The following is a 22,241-nucleotide window of genomic DNA, read 5'->3' on the forward strand; positions in this document are numbered from 1 at the left end:
GAGGTTTCACCATGTTGGCCAGACTGGTCTCGAGCTCCTGGGACCTTAGGTGATCCATCCTCCTCAGTCTCCCAAAGTGCTAGGATTACAGGCATGAGCCACCGTGCCGGCCGTGCTGTACATTTTTTAAAGTAATGCTTTTATTATTTTAAAATCAATGTATTCTCATTATAAAAATATTTTAGAAAATACAGTGAAACATGAAGAATAAAATAAAACTAGCCTTAATTCCGCCATCAATAGGTAACTACTGTTAACATCTCTATTCCCTCTAGTTTTTCTAATGTCTATGTTTTTATATCGTTTTCCTGCTGAATTTTGAAGTCTTCAAAGTACATTTCTGCTTCCATTTATAAATGTTAAAAGTCTGTCCTTGTTAAATATTACAACCATACTCTTATTAGAAACTACTGTATTATTAGAAACTGCAAGGCATGTTTGGGTATAGGTGTATAAGGTCATTTTGAACATACCCGCCAATTCAGGGTTAGTATTGGACTCCTCTATTAAAGCCGCATTTGTGTCCCGTTATACTGGATGTATATCACACAGGAGATCACACTCCAGGCTGAAGATCTTCCAGGACCATCCCCAAATTCCATAATCTTGACGCCTTGGCCTTTGACAAATATTTGAGCATCTAATGGACTTCTTAGAGGCCTCTCTGGCAGCCTAAGTGGGCCATAGTGCAGGCGAGCAAGAGGACGGTTAGGGTCGGGGCAAAAGTGCAAGAGGCAAAAGGGACGCTACGCAGGTTTGAAATCTAAGCGAGTGGCAACATCGCTTTTTCTTATCTTGCTTTTCGGTGGTTCCACCCATTCGGGTGAACAGTCTGGACCACCTCCTTGGCAAGCTAGGTTCCCAACAGGAGGCGGGCCTGATGAAGGGCTGGTGGGCGTGTTCCCGCCCAAGGCCCGCGCTGGCCCGCGCTGTGGCTGGGAGGCCCTCCCCGCGCCCAACTGCGGGTATAAAGAGGCAGGCTGCGGACTCGGAGCAGGTCGGGGCTGCGCAGCGCGAAGGCTCGCCTAGTCGGTCCGCATCCGTGTCGACCACCTGTCTGGACACCACGAAGATGCCACCCGTTGGGGGCAAAAAGGCCAAGAAGGTGAGTCTCCAGGAGACCCGAGGGCCCTCTCCTCCCCCTCCCACCTGCTCTGTACCCCAGCCTCTGGGAGCGCAGAGGGGCCCTCGGACCCTGCCTGCGACCCATCATCCTCCTGCTCGCTCCCCTCCCTTAGCCTCAGACCAGAATGAGCTTCCAGAACTTCTCCAGCGGGACCCCAAGGCGCCTCTGAGCCTCCCCACGCCTGCCCCACGTTCAGAGGGCGGCCTCAGAGCGCCTCTCTCTCCCCTCCAGCCCCAGCCCCGTTTGGACCAGAGTGCGCCCCAGATTTCTGTGATCCTTGCCCCTCAGACCCAAAGGCACCCTCTGAGCCATCCCCGACGGCTGGGTGTCCCCAGAACTCCAAGCCTCCCAATACCTTCTGAACCTGGCACCCCAAGACCAAAAAACTCCCCAGAGACACTGCTTTTAGCCCCACAGGCGCGATAACCTGTCAGCACTGAGCTGCGTAGCGCGCCTGGCGCGCTCCGCATCTGTGTCTGCGGGGGCGGCCGCGAGCGCCCTCTGCACCCGGCGCGCACATAACGGGGAGGAGTGGGTGGCGCTGGTTCCGGCATTTTCCTGGACCCGCACCGCGGGTGTCGCCGCCTCCCCGCCGGGTTCTAGCTGTACCCAAGGCCTAGGCGCTGGTTGGGTGATTGCAGATTTTCACAGGCAATTTGATGTCCGAGATGACAGAAAAATGTCATCCGAAATGTCAGCCTCGAAAACATGGTTCAAGAAAAAATGGGCAGAGTGGCTGTAAGATACTGAGGAAGGGCTGTCGATGAAATTGTAAAACCCAATTCCAGCTCCAGATTAACAAATCCATCTCTTGGCTTTCCCAGTGGCTTGTTGGGAGAAGTGTTTTAAGTCCAGATGGTAGGCCTTCCTCTAATTTGGGGAACGAACGGATGGATAGATGGACTGACTGCTGTGGAATGAGACTGGACGGGTGGGAAGAGAGAGAAGGATGGAGGGAGGAGGGAATAAACTTGACCTTTTGGTATCAAAATGCCCAGTCCCAGGCCTGGCACGACAGAGGCCCCTGGAAAATGGTAGGCAGGCAGCAGAGGGGGCCAGGCCAACTGCATCCTCTGGGCTGTAAGAACAGTGAGAAAGGTCCAGCTGTCATCTCAGTGCCTGCCCTGCTGGAGAACCAGCTGAGGTGTGCCCAGTTTCTAAAGGGATGGCCTCCCAAATCAAAAGACCTCTACACAAGGAAGAAGGTCAATTCGGTTACAGATTCTAAATGCATCATCATGTTGATGGCATGAGTGGGTGCTGAGATGGCAAAGGACTATGGACTGTCACCAGTCCAAGGAGGGTGAGAATCTCGCCAGTCCCTAAGTGTACTAAATTAATAGTCCGTAGAGACTGGGAAGGATGATTCCTATAGATAAAGATATAGACATAGATATTTTTTGTTTGTCCCCATTCTCATAGCCATGTAATTCTAACTTATTCCCCAAACTCAAACTCAGAAAATCTAACATTTTAAAGAATTATCTTTATAGAATTATCTAAGCAACAGATGAATGTAAGATGGAAAAAAACAGTTTCCTCAGTAAGTTGTTTCCATGCATATGTCAGTGTTAAAACAATATATGAACAATAACATGTCTACACATTTGAGTTTAAAATTAAAATAAATGTTACAAAGCTTGCACCTGTTCATTATAAACAACTAGGTAAAGCACAAAGAACAGTGCCTGTTAAATTCTGGTGTATATTCTGCTAGTTTGTTGTTGAGGCAAATATGTACTTTTTAAACAAAAATGGGCTGATATTACACATACTGTTTTGTAATACTTTTTCACAAAACAGTATATTTTTTTCATAGCACATTCCGTTTTTTAAAAAGTCTGTTTAGCTTGGGAACAGAAAATCCTGAAGTCTAGATAATTTTAAAATGCAATAGAATGTAAGAGATAGTATTTCCAGAGAATCACTCAACAAGTGCATGAACCACATAGTAGTTGAATCGCCACTACCCACCCTGCCACCCAACATCAGATCCTTAGCTATGCTGCACATTAAAATGTTGAGGTACTAAATATATATATATATATATATATATATATATATATATTTTATTATTGTTGTTCTTGTTAATTAGGTCATAATCAAAGTTGTAGTTTTCAGATGTGACATTTAGACACGTTGCAATCATGACGAATGTTTGGATTTCAAAATGACATGTGAGCCATTTATATTTTTGTAGTGCTTTGTTATTTTATGGGCTCCCGGAAGATAACATGGCTTCAACATTATGGCTTGAAAATGTTTTGATCTGAAAGGTATATTAGGGAACACACAGCATAATCCTACCACTTTGCTTCTGTCTGGTGAAATGTCAATTATTTCCTCTCTCTGAGCACCAGCTGTCCAAACGGCATGGGAAGGGGCAGTGGAGGGGAAGAGAATTAAAATGAGGGAGGTTCTAAGAAGGCGGCAAAGAATTGGGATACAAAATCCTGTGACTGCCTCTCACAGATTTCTGGAATGCTTGTTATTATGTCAGCTTTTGTTTTATCCACTGTTATTGGTAGTAAATGGAACACACTAGGTAAATACATCCCAAGTTATTCCTTTACACTACATAGTTTTTTTTCAGGGCTGTCCCGCCACCCCTAATCCCATTTAAAATCAAATATAGATATTATTTAAGCATAAAGAGTCAGGAAGCCCTATGCTCCCCATCTGGAAGACCATGTATAAATTACTCAGGGACTCTGGGTCTTGATTTTTCATTTGTGAAATGAGAGAGAGATCTCAGTTGAATTGAATACTATTTATTTTTAAAGTCTATGATTCTTTGAAATTACAAGAAAAAAACTATTAAACTAGAGAATTACTTTGTAATTCACAAAACCCTTTCAAAATACTTAATTCCAAATTTATCTATAGAACAACAGGGTGATTACTGCACAGTATTGTAAATGGAATAAGTATGGTGATTGGGCTGAAAATCATTCAACAAATACTTTATTTAGTTGTTTCTTCCTTGTTCTCATCATAGAGTACAGAATGCGCACACCCATAACCTGGTCTGTATAGCACAGCTACTGTTGCGGAAACTCAATGTTAACACCAAAGATAGAAGTCTTTGAGTGATTTGGCCACCTTTTCAGTCTTAAAATAAAATGGCTTAATAGCATTGCTGGGTACTGTGGCACGAGCCTGTAGTTTCAGCTGCTGGGGAGGGTGAGACTGGAGGATCTTCTGAGCCCAGGAGTTCAAGTTCCTCTGGGCACATAGTGAGACCCTGTCTCTAAGAAATTAAAAAAAAAAAAAAAAAGCATTCTATGCCATTTCAACTTGTTTAACAATTTTAACCCTCTCTTTAGCTTGTTGATAGAGTAAGATGACTAGTATTTACCATTTTGAGAATCTGTGCTTAAGTGCAGATTTGAGGCTTTACAACAAAATCTTTTCATTTAATCCCTCAGCAGATAGTTCTTGAAACACACCTCCCATGGTATTCTTCAAACACTCTTTAACATATTCTGAAAGACCCCCCCAACCCCAGCACATACAAAGGAATACACAAATGTTTATTTTATGAGCATTCTGGTTGTTTGTCTTATAGATAGCCATAAATGTATATATAAAATATAAATTTTTCTCTGAAAATTCTAAAATAAACCACACCTCTCCAAGAATATATTAGCAAAAATAATAAAAATAGAAAATTCTCTTAAACACTCAAGTAACTCCTTTTCCTCCCTCATCTGTAATTTTAGGGCATCCTAGAACGTTTAAATGCTGGAGAGATTGTGATTGGAGATGGAGGGTTTGTCTTTGCACTGGAGAAGAGGGGCTACGTAAAGGCAGGACCCTGGACTCCTGAAGCTGCTGTGGAGCACCCAGAAGCAGGTTAGTGCAGAGCTCTATTGTAAGCTCTCATAAAGGAGCCGGGTGTGGTGGTTCACGCCTGTAATCCCAGCAACTCAGGAGGCTGAGGTGGGAAGACCACTTGAGCCCAGGAATTCAAGACCAGCCTGGGCACACGGGGAGACCCAGTCTCTCAGAAGTTTTTTTAAAAATTAGCTGGGCATGGTGGTGCACGCCTGTAGTCGCAGCTACTTGGGAGGCTGAGGCAGGAGGATCGCTTAAGCTATTTTATGCAAATGATTGTGTGTATTTGCAGTGCTTTTGTAACTGAGACTGAGTGGTAGCTAGAATTGATGGAAACCCCGAAGAGTCTTCCTGCAAGCTGGACTTCACCTGCAACATTTTTATATATCCGGTGCCTGGGCCTGACTTTTTCATGTTCTAGGCAACAAGAAAGGAGTGGTTATGCTACAGGCCCACAATCCCCTGTCCAAACCACATTTTGGGGCCACATGTGTCTTGGAATCCAGGAATCTGGGGACGTTAGAAAGTTAATACAGTAGCATATTATGTAACACTCTCAATGGACCCTGAAGCAGCCCCCATTGAAACACATTAATACATTTTTGCATCACAATATATGACTACCTTTACTAACTGAAACATGTTGATCAATACCTTCATGTTGGTTCAGGTCATATTTTGCCCCCAAATGGTTTTGCTGCAAACTTACCCAACTGAAGAAATACTTCAGAATTTTATTCGACCTTTTAGAGTTTACTGTGGAATTTCAAAAACTTGCATTTCTCAAGCTAAATCTATAAGGCTAATCTCCAACTATGCTATGTACACATGTAATCATGTATCAATGTATACTTAGCTTCTATGATGTTAAAATAAGTAATATAATGAGGAGTTAAGGCCACAAAATGAAGGTAATCAATTAGTATAGGTGACATCATTGTGTAAAAGGGACTAGTCCTATCGTATTATGGGTTAGAGGATGAACCTAGGAACCTTGTGATCAGGAAAATGTAGGTGAAAGGATACTCAGAAATTACCAGCCTCATTCTCTTGCTAAAGTTCATGCCCAAAGTTATGGTTCTTGCACCCAGTGGAAGCAGTTTTAATTCAGCAATGAATTCAGGTTATTGGGGTCTGGAAGAGTTTGAGGAATCTGCCTTTCTGATAATTGCCCCGAGGTGACTCTAAGATGGATCATACTTAGAGAATTACTGCAGTTTTAGAAGCATGATGAATAATCAAGAGTGAGGAGTTGTCTTCAACTGTTTGAGATCACTGCCCTATGGAAAAATCTGATAAAAGTTTATAGACCTTCTGCACTGTAAAATGTATTTATACATAACAATTTGCACACATTTCCAGGGTTTTTTCATGAAATCTCTGGAAATCCACCCAAGGACCACGTGCGTGGACTTCATAGTTATAAACCATTTCTTCCTAGCATCCAGAAACCTAGTATATAGGCCTTTCAGTCCTCTCCAACCACAGCAGCTCTGGGTTTATCTGATTGATATATGGGACTCCCTATATTTTTAATTGGTTCTGTTATTATAAAACAAGTTTGAAGCCCACTAATTTAGGGATGCTTTTGAGGTCCCACTGAGAACTTTCTATGATTTAAAAAATCTTGGAAAATGACTACAAGCTTACAAATCCATTTTCTAAAATTTAAAAGCTTTTTTCACTTATGTATTCATCTATTTACAAACAAAAACCAAGGTTTCTATGTTCCAGGCACTCTACTGTACTAGGCCTCTGGGATGCAAGAGATGAGTATAGACTCATCTCCTGTGTTAGTCCCAAGGGCTAAGAACTTCAGCGTCCTAGCAATTTCCTAGCCTCTCATATAGTTGCTCCTGGACCTTTGGATTTCATGAACCTCTGAAATTTCAAAATAATTTTCAGGAGCTGATATATTAATAGCATGCTGATTTCTTACTTTGCCCAGTTAATTCTCCTAACAAAAACAGCCATCATCCAAGTTTCACTGTCATTTTATAAAAGGAGTTTTTTTCCACTATCTTACAATGGCAGTTTTTGACAAGGCTGAAAACAAAGATGGGTTGGGGAAACTTTTAAAAGAAGATGCCTATGCCTCACTCCAAACCAATTAAATCAGAATATCTGTGGATTTGACATTCCAATCCATAATTTTAAAAAAGGTTTGCAGGGGATCTAATGGGCAACCATAGCTTAGGACAGCTATTTTAAAACAAATGATAATTTATTAAACTGAATACATTTAGCTATATGGAAAAAAAATCCCACCATATTCCTCCAGCTGATAAAACTTTGCCATTTGGAGGCCTCACACCCATAATCCTAGTACTTTGGGAGGCTAAGGCGGGCAGATCACTTGAGGTCAGGAGTTCAAGATCAGCCTGGCCAACATGGCAAAACACTGCCTCTACTGAAAATACAAAAAATTACCAGGCGTGGTGGCAGGCGCCTGTAGTCCCAGCTACTCAGGAGGCTGAGGCAAGAGAATTGCTTGAACCCAGGAGGCAGAGGTTGCAGTGAGCCAAGATCACATCACTGCACACCAGCCTGGGTGACAGAATAAAACTATCTCAAAAAAAAAAAAAAAACCTTGCCATTTGGCATGCATCCGTGGATCTGTGCTTGGAAATCCTGCTCCAATTCTTATTTCACCCCGCTACCAGAATTATCTTTTGAAAAGACTGTACTAATCACATCATCCAGTTGCTTAAAAACTAAATATTTCCCTGATTCATCAACTCCAGCCATTCAAAGTACTTGTAATTCCCCCAAATGCTATGCCTGTTCCTGCCTTATTATCTTTGCTCAGGCTGTTCTCTCTGGAGGGAATTCCCTTTCCCACCTTCTCTGCCTGGCAATAGCACAGAATTCTTCCAAGTGCAGCTCAAATGATTCCTCATCTTCGGACCTCCTTCACCTCCTTGCCCCATGTCCTGGGTAGAAATGATCCCTTCTTCCTGCATAACCCAACCATGCAGTGCTGTAGTTAGTTATTTCTAGACAGACTGTAAAGTTGTCCAAAGACAGGATACTTGTGTCCATGGGTGCCATCCACAAATACAGTCAATGAATGATAAACAAAGTAAACAATGAACAAGATGAGCAAATACAGGAATACGAGCATCCCCTGGCCACTCATTCATCTAGTCACAGCAGATTTGCAGGAGTTGCCAAGAGACTTCAGATCTACCTCTCATCTACCCCTAAGATGTGCAAATGTCAAGCAACCAGAAATTCAAGCAGTTATTTTCCTGCTTGTTTATCTGAGAGCCATTTGAAAACACTGTGGGTTAATAAACAGAAATTATACCTTTCCTCTTTCGCTCTCCCAGTTCGCCAGCTTCATCGAGAGTTCCTCAGAGCTGGCTCAAACGTCATGCAGACCTTCACCTTCTATGCGAGTGAAGACAAGCTGGAGAACAGGGGAAACTATGTCTTAGAGAAGATATCTGTGAGTAAAACCAGCTGTGGAACTTTTAGAAGGATATTGTTGACCCATTGCATCAACAAAGCTCCCATAGAGAAAAGGGTTCAGCCTCTTCAGAGTTTTGTTTTATTTCTAATAATACAAAAATGAGAGGCGTGTATAACAGCCTTAGGTTTTATTTAGCTGTAATCCCCAAAATTAACAAAGAGGCATTTAGCAAAGCAGATGAAAGAAGAGGTATTTAATGATTAATGATTCTCCTAGTCTCCTAAGTTGCTGAGTAAATTGGGCATCCTTACAAATTCTTTCATCCTTAATGTTTTTAAATGTAGCATGGCTAGAGGAAAGATCGTAGGCATAATAACTCAGTAAACCTGGAATAGTGCCTGACTCAACCACATCTACTTTGTGATGTTGGACCAACCCCTTTACCCCATCAAGGCTGAGGTTTCCAAAATTCCATGAGTATACAGTGCTAGGTTTGGGGAGCTTTTTGTTTGTTGAGCATAACAAACAACTTTTAAAGTCTAAATAATTAGAAAAGACCTACGGTGAAACCCCGTCTCTACTAAAAAATACAAAAAACTAGCCGGGTGAGGTGGCAGGCGCCTGTAGTCCCAGCTACTCGGGAGGCTGAGGCAGGAGAATGGCGGGAACCCGGGAGGTGGAGCTTGCAGTGAGCCGAGATCCGGCCACTGCACTCCAGCCTGGGTGACAGAGCGAGACTCCGTCTTAAAAAAAAAAAAAAAAAAAAAAAGACCTTATTAGTTATGCACTTATCTGTTAATTGAGAATATACATACAAAAATGTCCTGAATTCTATAGTTATTTAAATTTAATTTCATAAAAGCAAATCATCACCACCACTACTATTTGTTAGGTACTCTTCTAAGTGCATCTTAGGCACTGGAAGATACCAGATAACATCCTTCGATGTAAACACTTTTACCATCTCACACATCTTTGGTATAATGTAATGTCATATATAATATATATTTATTGTTACTATCACTATTATTAGTGTTATTGTTATTGCAAACTGTTCAACTTGGTATAAAGCTTTGAACTATTCCATAACAGTCATTTTCTGGAATAAGATACTATTGTAAATATACAACTAAGATGTGAATATTTGAATAATAATTTTATTTCAATTTCACATGAAAATTTAGAAGTCTCATATACTCACCCATTTTAGGGGCAGAAAGTCAATGAAGCTGCTTGCGACATTGCCCGACAAGTGGCTGATGAAGGAGATGCTTTGGTAGCAGGAGGAGTGAGTCAGACACCTTCATACCTTAGCTGCAAGAGTGAAACTGAAGTCAAAAAAGTATTTCTGCAACAGTTAGAGGTCTTTATGAAGAAGAACGTGGACTTCTTGATTGCAGAGGTAAAGAATAATGTGAAAGATAAGACAAATACACCTAGTACATTTTCTCTACCTTTGGCTTTCAAGAGTACTGTGTGGGATTAGGTGACGATCATAACTAGTAATAGTAATATTTAGTTTTTGAAATCGTTTCCCAATTCAGGGCTTCTGATAAATTTGATTCAGTTAATCTGATATGGTGTTTTTCCAACTTTTTGACTGCAATTTATAGTAAGAAATCATTCTATTTCATTTAAAAAATGCTAATGGGTCACAATTCAAAGTTTGAAAACAGTAATAATGAAGTTTTTAAGCAATAGAATACGTTTTCAAATTGTTTTGGGAGAGGCTGGGCGTGGTGGCTCACGCCTGTAATCCCAGCACTTTGGGAGGCCAAGGCAGGTGGATCACAAGGTCAGGAGTTTGAGACCAGCTTGGCCAACATGGTGAAACCCCGTCTCTACTAAAAATACAAAAATTAGCTGGGCATGGTGGTGGGCGCCTGTAATCCCAGCTACTTGGGAGGTTGAGGCAGGAGAATTGCTTGAAAATGGGAGGCGAAGGTTGCAGTGAGCTGTACTCCAGTCTGGGTGAAAGAGCGAAACTCTGTCTTAAAAAAAAAAAAAAATTGTTTTGGGAGAAACGATATTAAAAGTACTCTAACCTTAACTGATTCCAGTATTTTGAACATGTTGAAGAAGCTGTGTGGGCAGTTGAAACCTTGATAGCATCTGGTAAACCTGTGGCAGCAACCATGTGCATTGGCCCGGAAGGAGATTTGCATGGCGTGCCCCCCGGCGAGTGTGCAGTGCGCCTGGTGAAAGCAGGTGATGACAGATTTCAATCAGTTTGTGATTAGTAAGTCTTAAAAGAACACGCGAGTGCACATCTGCCTACGAATCAGTGTATACTACTTTCGTTAACATAAAAACCATTAATTTACTTTTGTAAGAATATTGATATTATTGAATCCCAGATGGAAAAAAGTTTTAAAAATACACACACACGCATACACACATGCACACACACACACCAGGCTTCTGAAAGGAGCAACTAGCCCTAGCTGGAGGTTTAACATCTACAAGTAAGGTCTTTAAACATTAATAACTTTTAAGTTAGTTGCCCTGTTTGCCAAAGTTTTTCAGTCTCATAAATTACTAGTATATTTTGCTTTTTATAATTGGTATAATAAATCAGAAAATCCTTTGATATAAAACACTGACAACCCAGTATATCTTTTGTATAATTGTAAATCCATTCCAAATATTGGGTTTCATTTCATTTAGAAGACACCCACAGACTGTTTTCAAAACTGCCCCATTTTAAACCCAGAAAATAATTGTCAGGGAAAAAGCCTGACTCACTTTGTATAATAGAGAAATTTTCACTAGCATTTTGTTTAATCTCTGATTTTTACCCAATTCCTGATTTTTCATGAAAATAACTTTCATACTTGTCATTAATAATAACAAATATTTAGATTTAGGGACAAAATTGTATAATCATAATTTTTCATGGGGAAATACAACAACTAGGGGAGAGGCAAGTTAACTTTTTGTAGAAAGATCAGAGGAGGCCTTCATTATCCCCACTGTTAATTGGAATGAATGCATGGCCTGCATCTAATTCTTCCCTCATTCTGTACAGAGTAGATGGCTACAATTTTTTATATCGCTGTATCCTGTTTATATTCTTCATAGCACTTCTCACTTATCTCATTTGTTTAACTGTTTAATGGCTGACTCCCTCACTAGATTATAAGATCCATAAATGCAGAGACTGTCTGTTTAGTTCAGTCCTGAGTATCCTGTGTCTAGCATAGCATGTAGCACATAATAGGTCCTTAACAAATAATCTGTCTAGTAAATCTAGTCCATCTTCCAATGTTTAGTTCAAATTATACTTCCATGTATCCTTACATAATTTTTCCTACCCCAAGTGATCACTTTTTCCTCTCAGCAATTGTAACATCTGCTGTTTATACCACTCATTAAGGATAGCCTCAGTCTAGTTTCCAGTCAGCGAGAATGTTAACAGGGTTCTGGGGTTAACTACATTTAGAAAAGGCTGCGCTGAACCGAATTAAGCAGATATCTTGTTTTGTTTTGTTTTTTGAGACAGAGTTTTGTCACACTGTCGCCCAGGCTGGAGTGCAATGGCGTGATCTCTGCTCACTGCCACCTCCGCCTCCCAGGTTCAAGCGATTCTTCTGTCTCAGCCTCCCGAGTAGCTGGGATTATGGGCACCCGCCACCATGCCCAGCTAATTTTTTGTATTTTTCAGTAGAGACGGGGTTTCACTATGTTGGCCAGGCTGGTCTCGAACTCCTGACCTCATGATCCATCCGCCTCAGACTCCCAAAGTGCTGGGATTACAGGTGTGAGCCACCGCGCCCAGCCTTAAGCAGGTATCTTTACTGTGGAACTTATCAAAATCTTTGGTATGTTCACATATATTCCTAGTCTTCAAGAAGGTGATGTAGTGAACAGCTACTTCCTAACTTAATTGATCATGGAACATTATTTTCATGGACCAAACCTCGGAAAACCCTGTGCTAAATTATAAAATCGTTGATGTCAGGAACAATGTCCTCTATTTCTACTTCTCTATAATCTCTTGCAAGGAGGCTTATACCTAAAAGACATCAATAAATAGCCAACATATTATTAATTTATTAATAGAATGAAGTTCAGCAAGGAAAGAGAAACTCTGGCAGCACAACATCCAAAAAAAAAGGTAGCCAAAGGTTTTCAACAGTTTATAGCTTAGTTGATATCAGTGACCTTCCTACTGGGTTCCAGACTTGGATTTTGTGGGTATATATACTTGTGAGTATATGTATACACAATTTGATGAATATATATATATATATGAAGCATACAAGTATATCTATACATACAAGTGTATATATATACACACACACATATTCTGGATACATACGTATACACACACACACATACAAGTATATTTACTTCTGGAAACTTGTATATATCCACAATATTCAGGTCTGGAGCCCAATGGGAAGGTCAGGGTAAGAGAGAGAGATCTGGGTATAGATGGTATTGAAAGTCTAGAACAGAAAAGGAAGTTTAAAAGTGCTAGGACTACAGGCATGAGCCACCACACCTGGCCCAAAAAAGTCCTTTAGAAACAACCTCAGAGTTCATCAACAGGTGAATGGATAAAACAAAATGTGGTGTATCCATACAATGAAATATCATGCAGCAATAAGAAGAAATGAAGTTCTCAAACATGCCACAACAGGGATGAGCCTTGGAAACATCATGCTAAGTAAACTAAGCCACTCACAAAATGACAAATATCATATGATTCTGTTTATATGACATATCTAGAATGGGCAAATCCACAGAGACAGAAAGTAGATTCGAGGTTACCAGGGGCTAGCAGAAGGGGAAAATAAGGAGTTAGTCCTTAATGGGTGCAGTTTCTCTTTGGGGTATCGAAAAAAATGTGGAAATAGTGATAATAGTTGCAGAACATTGTGAACCTAATTAATGCCACTTAAAAATGGCTAAAATGGGCCAGATGCAGGGGCTCATGCCTATAATCCTAGCACCTTGGAAGGTAAAGGTGTGAGGATCGTTTGAGGCCAGGAGTTCACGACCAGCCTGGGCAACATAATGAGGCCCTGTATCTACAAAAATAAAAATTTTTTAAAAGGTTAAAATGCCTAGTTTTACATGATATATATTTTACCACAATTTTTAAAATTCAAAAAAAAAAAAAAAAAAGGAAAGAAAGAAAAGTCCTATTTGGGAATTCCTCCCACTTTGAGAGGATAGAGTAAAGAATTATTATGTCATGATGCCCTCTCAAATCTTCTGGAGGAGGAAACTTCCAAAATCATGTCTAGTGATTGCCATGGTAAATCATCTTTGGTCCAAATATAGTTAAGAACATAATGACTATAAAGAAAGTTTTTGAAGAAAATGAAACATCTAAAACATATTTTGTTCTCACTAAATCAAACTTCACAACACCAAATTTTACAAGAATACTATAGGAAGACAATCCCATATAGTTGTGAGTCTGGGGAGGCTGAAATGTAAATTAAAAGCTTGTCAAAATGACTGATAGGCTAGTAACCACATTGAGTAACTGAAGTCAAAGGATTTTTGAGATTCTTTTTCCCCAAACTATTAATCCTAGACACAAAATTCCTTCTAGAAAACACATGTCTAAAAAACTTTTTTCTAAATTACATTCTGCTGCTGTGCCCAAGAAGGCTAATGAACTTATTAAGCTGGCCTGGTGAAAAGGAACATTTATTTACACCTCAAGTTAAGCAGTATGATAAACACAGGTGTAATCTAGCAGCTGGGAGTGTTGAAAAATTATTGTGCTTGCAACATAATGTCAAACATTGAAAGTTTGACTACTAAAATTTGAAGTTTAAAAAAACTAATAATTTTTGTTTTGAAAAAAGATGGACAGGGCTGGGCGTGGTGGTTCACACCTGTAATTCCAGCACTTTGTGAGGCTGAGGTGGGCAGATCATGAGGTCAGGAGATGGAGACCATTCTGACCAAGACGGTGAAACCCTGTCTCTACTAAAAATACAAAAATTAGCCCGGCGTGGTGGCACGTGCCTGTAGTCCCAGCTACTCAGAAGGCTGAGGCAGGAGAATTGCTTGAACCTGGGAGGCGGAAGCTGCAATGAGCTGAGATTGCGCCACTGCACTCCAGCCTGGGCAACAGAGCAAGACTCTGTCTCAAACAAACAAACAAACAAAAAAAGATGACACTTCAATTATACCAGACTCTTCAAAGCACTTTTCACAGAAAGCGCTTCCTGCCTGCTAGTAATCATTCTCACTCAAAGGTAAGAGAGGTTTGTGGGGAATGAGGACCCAGTGCTATGCTTCCAGTTCATCGTTCCAATTAAAATCTTCCTGCTGGGCATGGTGGCTAACGCCTGTAATCCCAACAGTCTAGGAGGCCATTGGATCACTTGAGCTCAGGAGCTCGAAATCAGCCTGGGCAACATGGTGAAACCCCGTATCTATTTAAAAAAAAAAAAATTAGCCAGACATGGTGGCATACACCTGTAGTCACAGCAACTTAGGAGGCTGAGGTGGGAGGATTGCTTGATCGCTTGAGGTGGAGGCTGCAGTGAGCTGAGATCACACCACTGTACTCCAGCCTGGGCGATAGAGTAAGACTTTGCCTTAAAAATATAAAAAAAGCTTCCTGATTCCTGATGAAGAGAGGAGAGCTGGTCCTGCTGGTTTGTGGTGCATCCCTAAGGCTATCATGTTCTTCCCACTCACAGGAGCATCCATCGTTGGTGTGAACTGCCACTTTGACCCCACCATTAGTTTACAAACAGTGAAGCTCATGAAAGAGGGCTTGGAGGCTGCCCGACTGAAAGCTCACCTGATGAGCCAGCCCTTGGCTTACCACACTCCCGACTGCAACAAGCAAGGATTCATCGATCTCCCAGAATTCCCGTTTGGTAAGACCAACATTTGATAAATCATCTCAATATCTTCATTTGATATTCATGTAAACTCAAGTAAATCTATACCCAGAGATCTTTTGTCATGGTGAAGAGATGGCTTGGTGTCTCCTCATGTCTTGTCCCTGGTTTCTGTCCCTGCAGCCAAAAGCCCCTTGGGTATTAGAGAAGAGCAGAAGGAAAGGATGGTCCTGGCTAGCAAAAAAGACCTCTGAACTTAAATATAAAACCTGAGGTGAATCAGTATCTAAATAGGCAACCAATGAGTCATACTTTGGGGTTGGTGAGGATGCCCTCCCATGGGGGAATCAGCAGATATTTAGCTCTAGTTCTAGCTCTGTTGCTAAGTCCTGTCACCTTAGGAAAATCTCTGAATTCCTCTAGCTCTCAAATTCCCTATTGGGAAAATAAGGTTAGACCAGTTATCTCTAAGGTCCTTTTCTCCAATTTTTAATATTGCTCAGCTACTCCAGAGTTTTGGGACTTCAGGCAAGATACCATCATCGAGTGACTGTATAACAAGTTTTAATGAAGAGACCAAGCAGATGAAGTGAGGGGATACTTGCAGTCCAGGGAGAAGGAAAAAGTTTCCCAGCAGGTTTGGGAAGAGGGGGTGGGTTGATGTCAAAAATTAAGCCAGAGTGGTTAACAGGGACAGGGCATGCCCAGCCTACTTCCTTCTAAGGTCTTTACACCCTATCCTATATTTTATAGGGACCCTTAGGCAAGTAAGATATTTTAAAATACAATCACTTTGGAGGAACCATGAAGGAAGAAAGGCAAGGCATTTGTCTCCCTTAGGCAAGTAAGATACTATAAAATACAATCACTTTGGAGGAACCACGAAGGAAGAAAGTTAAGGCATCTGTGTTACTTACTGCTGTATAACACATTAAATTAATGCAAAATGTAGTAGCTTGAAAAACCACTTCTTATCTCACAGTTTCTCCAGGTCAAGAATTCAGGGATAGCATAACTAGTTGGTTTTGGTTCAGGGTCTCCTAAGAGGTTGGAGTCTGGATATTGGCCAGGGCTATTATCATCTGAAGGCTTGATGGGAGCTGGGGGATCTACTTCCAAGCTCACTTAATTGGCTTTTGGGAGTTAGTGTCAGTTTCTTGCTGTCTGTTGACTGGGGGCCTCCGTTCCTCAGCTCATGGGCCTTTTCACTGCGATGCTGGAAAACATGCTTGCAACATGTGATGCTTGCAACATGGCAGCTGGCTTTCCCCAGGGTGAGTGCTCCAAGAAAGTACAAGGCAGAAACCATAATGTTTTGTATAGTCTAACCTCTGAAGTCACATGCCTGTTCTGCCATATTCTATGGATCTCACAGACCAGCCCTGTTATAATGCAAGAGGGGACTGCACAAAGGGAAAAACATCAAAAGGCAGAGGTCATTTGGGACTCTCCTGAAGACTGGATACCACAGCATGTAAAAGTGAACATATAACACAAAGTAGCAAAGTTTTTCTTAAATGCAAGAATTGAATATTGAAAACAATTCATTTATTGAAAATTACATACTTGTAACTACTTATCTTGAATTTTTATGAAAAGAATGTATAATGCCTAATGGCATAATGCCACTTATTACAGGACTGGAACCCAGAGTTGCCACCAGATGGGATATTCAAAAATACGCCAGAGAAGCCTACAACCTGGGGGTCCGGTACATTGGCGGGTGCTGTGGATTTGAGCCCTACCACATCAGGGCAATTGCAGAGGAGCTGGCCCCAGAAAGGGGCTTTTTGCCACCAGCTTCAGAAAAACATGGCAGCTGGGGAAGTGGTTTGGACATGCACACCAAACCCTGGGTTAGAGCAAGGTAAGCGTTTTTTACTATCCCAAACTAATTTAGATTATGAATATGTTCAAGTGGGGCCATTTAGAAGAGCGCAGCGAATTTGTTGTGTGATGATGAAGAATCAGTTATCCCCAAATTCTCTCCCAGAGATGTTTATAAAGCATCCTTATTAGGTGTTTTCTGGAGATTGTTTTAAGAATATAGAATGTATTTGGCCTGATTTTGGATTTTGAAAAGAAAAATAACTAAAAAAAAAAAAAAAGTAAAAATATAGGCTGGGTGCGGTGGCTCACATCTGTAATCCCAGCACTTTGGGAGGCCAAGGTAGGCAGATCACTTGATCTCGGGAGTTTGAGACTAGCATGGGCAACATGGCAAAACTCCATCTCTACTAAAAATACAAAAAAAAAAAAAAAAGAAAAATAGCTGGGCATAGTGGTGCACGTCTGTAATCCCAGCTACTTGGGAGGCTGAGGCATAAGAATTGCTTGAACCTGGGAGGCAGAGGTTGCAGTGAGCCAAGATCACGCCACTGCACTCCAGTTTGGGCAACAGAATGAGACTCTATCTCAAAAAAAAAAAAAAAAGAATATAGAATGTAAATAAATGTAAGTGGCAATGAAATGTGATTTCGTGCTCTAGTAAATTACCATTAATGTGGTGCACAATAATCTTAAATTGCATTGATTTTTAAGAGTTAAGGATCACTTAAGTAAAGCTAATACTATATCAAGCGTGATTTTCAGAGCTGGGAATACAGTGGCAAATAAGACAGGCAAGGTCCTTGCCCTCAGATTTTACATTCCAATGGGGAAGATGAATAATATACTAGTAAAAAAATTTATGTCAGGCACTGGGCAGGGCAGTAGGAATACAGAAATGAAAAGCTGTGGCTTAGAGACTCACAGTCTACTGGGTAAACAAATACGAAAGCCAATGTATTATACTGTGGTAGCTGCTTTAGTAGATGTATGGATAGAAAAGTAACAAAAGAAGAGAATGACTATCTTTGCCTACCAGAAAGATATTTTAAAAGAAGGGTTTTGGGGCTGGCTTTTGAAGGCTCAATAGGCTTCTACCATATAGAGAACTAGGAAGCAGGTAGAGGACGGGTGCTCCAAGCAAAGGTAGCAGTTTCACTCTGTTCAGCAGCTATTAACAGAGCACAACTATCTGTCAGATGCTGTTGTGGATGCTGAGGTAGCAAGCTAAACAAGGAGCTAACAATCTAGCAGGCAGAATGATAAACAGGTAATGTCCAATACAGTAAGTCCAAGGATGAAGATGTGCACAGGTGCGCAGGGCCTGAGCTAATGTCCCATGGGGCAAAAGGCAGAGGGAGGGTGCATGAAGGATTTATAAGAAAGCTGATGCCTGAGTTGAATTCTGATACAGGAATTACATTGCTAGAGGAACAACCCTCAGGAAAGCACTGAGAAGTGGAAAGAGAATGACACATTGAGAAACTAGAAATTTGAGAATAGCAGAGACAGAATTTGTTGGAAGAAGGAGGAGGAGGCAGCCTCTTTATTTGTGCTCATGAGTTACGTCAGACCCCATCCCAAAGGCAAAGAGGAGCCTGGGGTGGGGTCTCAGGTAGTCCAGGGCAAGGTTAGATTAGAAAGTCAGCAAGTTGTAATTGCCATGTGAAGAAGACTTGCTAGGAGGGACAGCAGACAGGTTGAGGCCTGAGCCAAAAGGAAGCAAAGGAAATTGAAGGGCAGAAGTGGAACCTGAAGAGTGAGAGGTGCAGAAGTTTTCCAGGGTTTGGGGAAGAACCACCAAGGTGAACTCAGCTGGCTCATGAGGATGTGAGGAAGGAGAGGTAGTGTAAGTGGAATAGACAGTACTCCTATCCCAAATTTTTCCTGTGCATATATTAAAAGAAGAAATTCAAAGTGGACATAGTGACTCACACCTGTAATTCCAGCACTCTGGGAAGCCAAGGTGGGCGAATCACTTGAGCTCAGGAGTTTGAGACCAGCCTGGGCAACAGGATGAAACTCTGTCTCTATAAAAAATACAAAAATTAGCTGGATATGGTGGTGTGGACCTACAATCCCAGCTACTCAAAAGGCTGAGGCAGGAGAATCACTTGAACCTGGGAGGCGGGGGTTGCAGTGAGCCAAGATCGTACCACTGCACTCCAGCCAGGGTGACAGAGTGAGACCCTGTCTCAAAAAAGAAATTCAAAGTAATTTTAGACTTACAGATTGAGGGGCGGGGGTGGATTTTTTAGTCCGGATTAATGTGTGTTTTAATGGATGCACTCTTAGAATCCAAAGACGGCTCCCTCAATATGCATTTATAACAGAACAAGAAATCATATCAGTTTTTACATCAAAGGGCGCCTTCTAGGACAAAAACCGTTTTTGTTTTTGTTTTTTTTTTTGAGATGGAGTCTCGCTCTGTCACCCAGGCTGGAGTGCCCTGGACGGATCTTGGCTCACTGCAAGCTCCGCCCCCTGGGTTCACGCCATTCTCCTGCCTCAGCCTCCCAAGTAGCTGGGACTACAGGCACCCGCCACCTCGCCCGGCTAGTTTTTTTTGTATTTTTTAGTAGAGACAGGATTTCACTGTGTTAGCCAGGATGATCTCGATCTCCTGACCTTGTGATCTGCCCGTCTCGGCCTCCCGACAAAAACCATTGTTTTTTTTGTTTGTTTGTTTTTATTTTTTGAGACGGAGTCTTGCTCTGTTGCCCAGGCTGGAGTGCAGTGGCTGGATCTCAGCTCACTGCAAGCTCCGCCTCCCGGGTTCACGCCATTCTCCTGCCTCAGCCTCTCGAGTAGCTGGGACTACAGGCGCCGCCACCTCGCCGGGCTAGTTTTTTGTATTTTTTAGTAGAGACGGGGTTTCACCGTGTTAGCCAGGATGGTCTCGATCTCCTGACCTCGTGATCTGCCCGTCTCAGCCTCCCAAAGTGCTGGGATTACAGGCTTGAGCCACTGCGCCCGGCCAAAAACCGTTGTTAATGAGGCAGATGCCTCTAGAGGAAACACTGTAAAAAGCCATCCAGCAGAATGGACCGCTTCCCATTCCCTCCACTGCTTCTGATGTTTCTTCTCATCTATAGAAGTAAAATACAATGTACAGTAACCTTTTAATGAAAACAAGGCATCACGGATGGAGAGAAAGCCTGCCACTGTTGGTTGTTGCTGTTCAGCAGCTGCCACGGGTATTCTAGTGATGCTACTGTGCTGCTTAGTTACCCTGAGCACATAATTTTTTCACTGTGTTAATGGTATGTCATACTTTTCCTGTTAAGTATTAATGTGTGGATAAGTGTAAGCAAATAATTGTTTATCAGTAGCATATAAATTTGGAGTCAGGAATCATGATGAAGCCAAACAACCACAGACTGTCCACACAGGTGGCTGAGATTGACACCTTTGCTTTTTAATGTCTGATAGGCAACTTTGTGTGCTGCATGAAATTATTTAAAATATTATATAATTTTTAAATGGTTCCATGACATAAAGACCAAAGCTAGGGGAGGAGTCTGATGTCATGTGTTTTGTTCACACAGGGCCAGGAAGGAATACTGGGAGAATCTTCGGATAGCCTCGGGCCGGCCATACAACCCCTCAATGTCAAAGCCAGATGGCTGGGGAGTGACCAAAGGAACAGCCGAGCTGATGCAGCAGAAAGAAGCCACAACTGAGCAGCAGCTGAAAGAGCTCTTTGAAAAACAAAAATTCAAATCACAGTAACCTCAATGGAGGCTATTTTTGATGAATTTCTAGGTGTTTGAGCCACAGTTCCTACAAATAAGGAAAAGAGGGTTAAAAAGCGGTGCTTTCATGAATGCCATCCTACACGTATTATTGCTATTACCTGAACAAAATAGAATTACAAATAGCACTTGACAATTTTAAAGTATGTTTTAGAAGTTTTCTTAGGAGCAAAATAAGTACAAAGTAAATCTTGAACAGGTTCACTAAGCACCCACTCTGTGTAAGGTATTATGGAAATCACTGGAGCACAGGAAAAGTAATTCAGATGTTAATCCCACTTAAAGAAGTTGGTAGGCTAGCAAAGAGGATGAGACATGAACTGTCATAAAGAACTCAGCAACCAGCCAGGGACAGAAAGTGCTATGGAAAAGGGCTTCTAAACTCTTTTGAACATGACCCTTAGTAAGAAACACAATTTATATAATGACCCAGAAAACACATCACATCTTACTGTCAAAATTAAATGTGTGATCCATCCTAGCATTTTCTGTTCCATTCCTTTTCATTCTATTTCATTTACAAAACACACTAGTTGAGACCTTTCAAATGGATTTTTATGACCCACTACTGGGTTTGGATTCACAGTTTGAAAAACATTGTTGTAGGACACTTCAGATAAGGAGACCATCCTGTTTAAGTTTATTCTTATAAGCAGGTCAGTCATATGAGACTTGATCAATAAATATCCAATACCCAGAGTCCTGCTCTCAGAGTTCCAGAGTTCTTCTGTTTCCTGACCCACTTTTCTACCAGTAAAAGACATAGACCAATGGGGAGGAGGGAGGAGAGATGGATATTTCAGCCCTCTCCAACCTGGTCAACACTAGATGCATCTGGGCCATAAGGCTAAGCAGAGTGAGCTTGTGTTAGTTGGTAGCTTTTAAAAAATACAATAAGAAAAAAGTAGAGATTCTCTAAACTCTAGCCTGGTTTCCTAGATTGAGAACTACGATATTTTTCTCTGATAATTAATATCTACTCTCCTACAAGAGCTCAAGCCTGAAGATACAAGACTATTAGAAGAAACATGGCTACCCTCAGTGTATTAGAAAAGAGGTCATGCTGCTTTCTAAACATTCTTGAATTGTTTGAACTGTTTTGAAATTGTAATTCTTCTCAGCTATTAAAAAGAAGAGCAATGAGACTCTATTGCCTGTATTTTATTCTTATCCTGGTTCTACAATTTGCTAAGTCTTACGTGAAACCTCTATACCTCAATTTCTTCACCTATTTAAAAGAAAAACCTACTTCACAAGTATGCTGGAATTTTAAAGGAGCAGGTGGCAGTATTTTAAAGGAAAAGAGGCCCTACTGGCTCTTTCTGGAGAGCCAGACAGGGAATTCTAGAAAACAAAAATAGGCCAGGTGTGGTGGCTCACGCCTGTAATCCCAGCACTTTGGGAGGTGGGCGGATTACTTGAGGTTAGGAGTTCAAGACCAGCTTGGCCAACATGGTGAA

General features: G+C 41.4%; 1 protein-coding gene across 1 annotated transcript; it reads left to right on the forward strand.

Moving 5' to 3' along the window:
• Window positions 1-971: 971 nt before the first annotated feature.
• Window positions 972-21,928, forward strand: BHMT (betaine--homocysteine S-methyltransferase). Its single transcript, XM_011992196.1, has 8 exons — window positions 972-1,105; window positions 4,849-4,981; window positions 8,296-8,414; window positions 9,589-9,780; window positions 10,439-10,586; window positions 15,053-15,235; window positions 16,838-17,066; window positions 20,575-21,928. Exons 1-8 carry the CDS (start codon window positions 1,073-1,075, stop codon window positions 20,756-20,758), a joined length of 1,221 nt encoding a protein of 406 aa, XP_011847586.1. The 5' UTR covers window positions 972-1,072; the 3' UTR covers window positions 20,759-21,928.
• The last annotated feature ends 313 nt before the right edge of the window (window positions 21,929-22,241 follow it).

The sequence above is a fragment of the Mandrillus leucophaeus genome, unplaced genomic scaffold (assembly GCF_000951045.1).
Source record: "Mandrillus leucophaeus isolate KB7577 unplaced genomic scaffold, Mleu.le_1.0 Scaffold407, whole genome shotgun sequence".
Classification (NCBI taxonomy): domain Eukaryota; kingdom Metazoa; phylum Chordata; class Mammalia; order Primates; family Cercopithecidae; genus Mandrillus; species Mandrillus leucophaeus.

What these genes read in the sequence shown, in the direction of transcription:
- BHMT (XM_011992196.1), top strand. Translation starts at nt 1,073, where the DNA reads ATGCCACCCGTTGGGGGCAAAAAGGCCAAGAAG. An exon ending in AGTGCGCCTGGTGAAAGCAG is followed by an intron (nt 10,587 to 15,052) that starts GTGATGACAGAT and finishes TCCCACTCACAG; the next exon opens with GAGCATCCATCGTTGGTGTG. An exon ending in TCTCCCAGAATTCCCGTTTG is followed by an intron (nt 15,236 to 16,837) that starts GTAAGACCAACA and finishes CACTTATTACAG; the next exon opens with GACTGGAACCCAGAGTTGCC.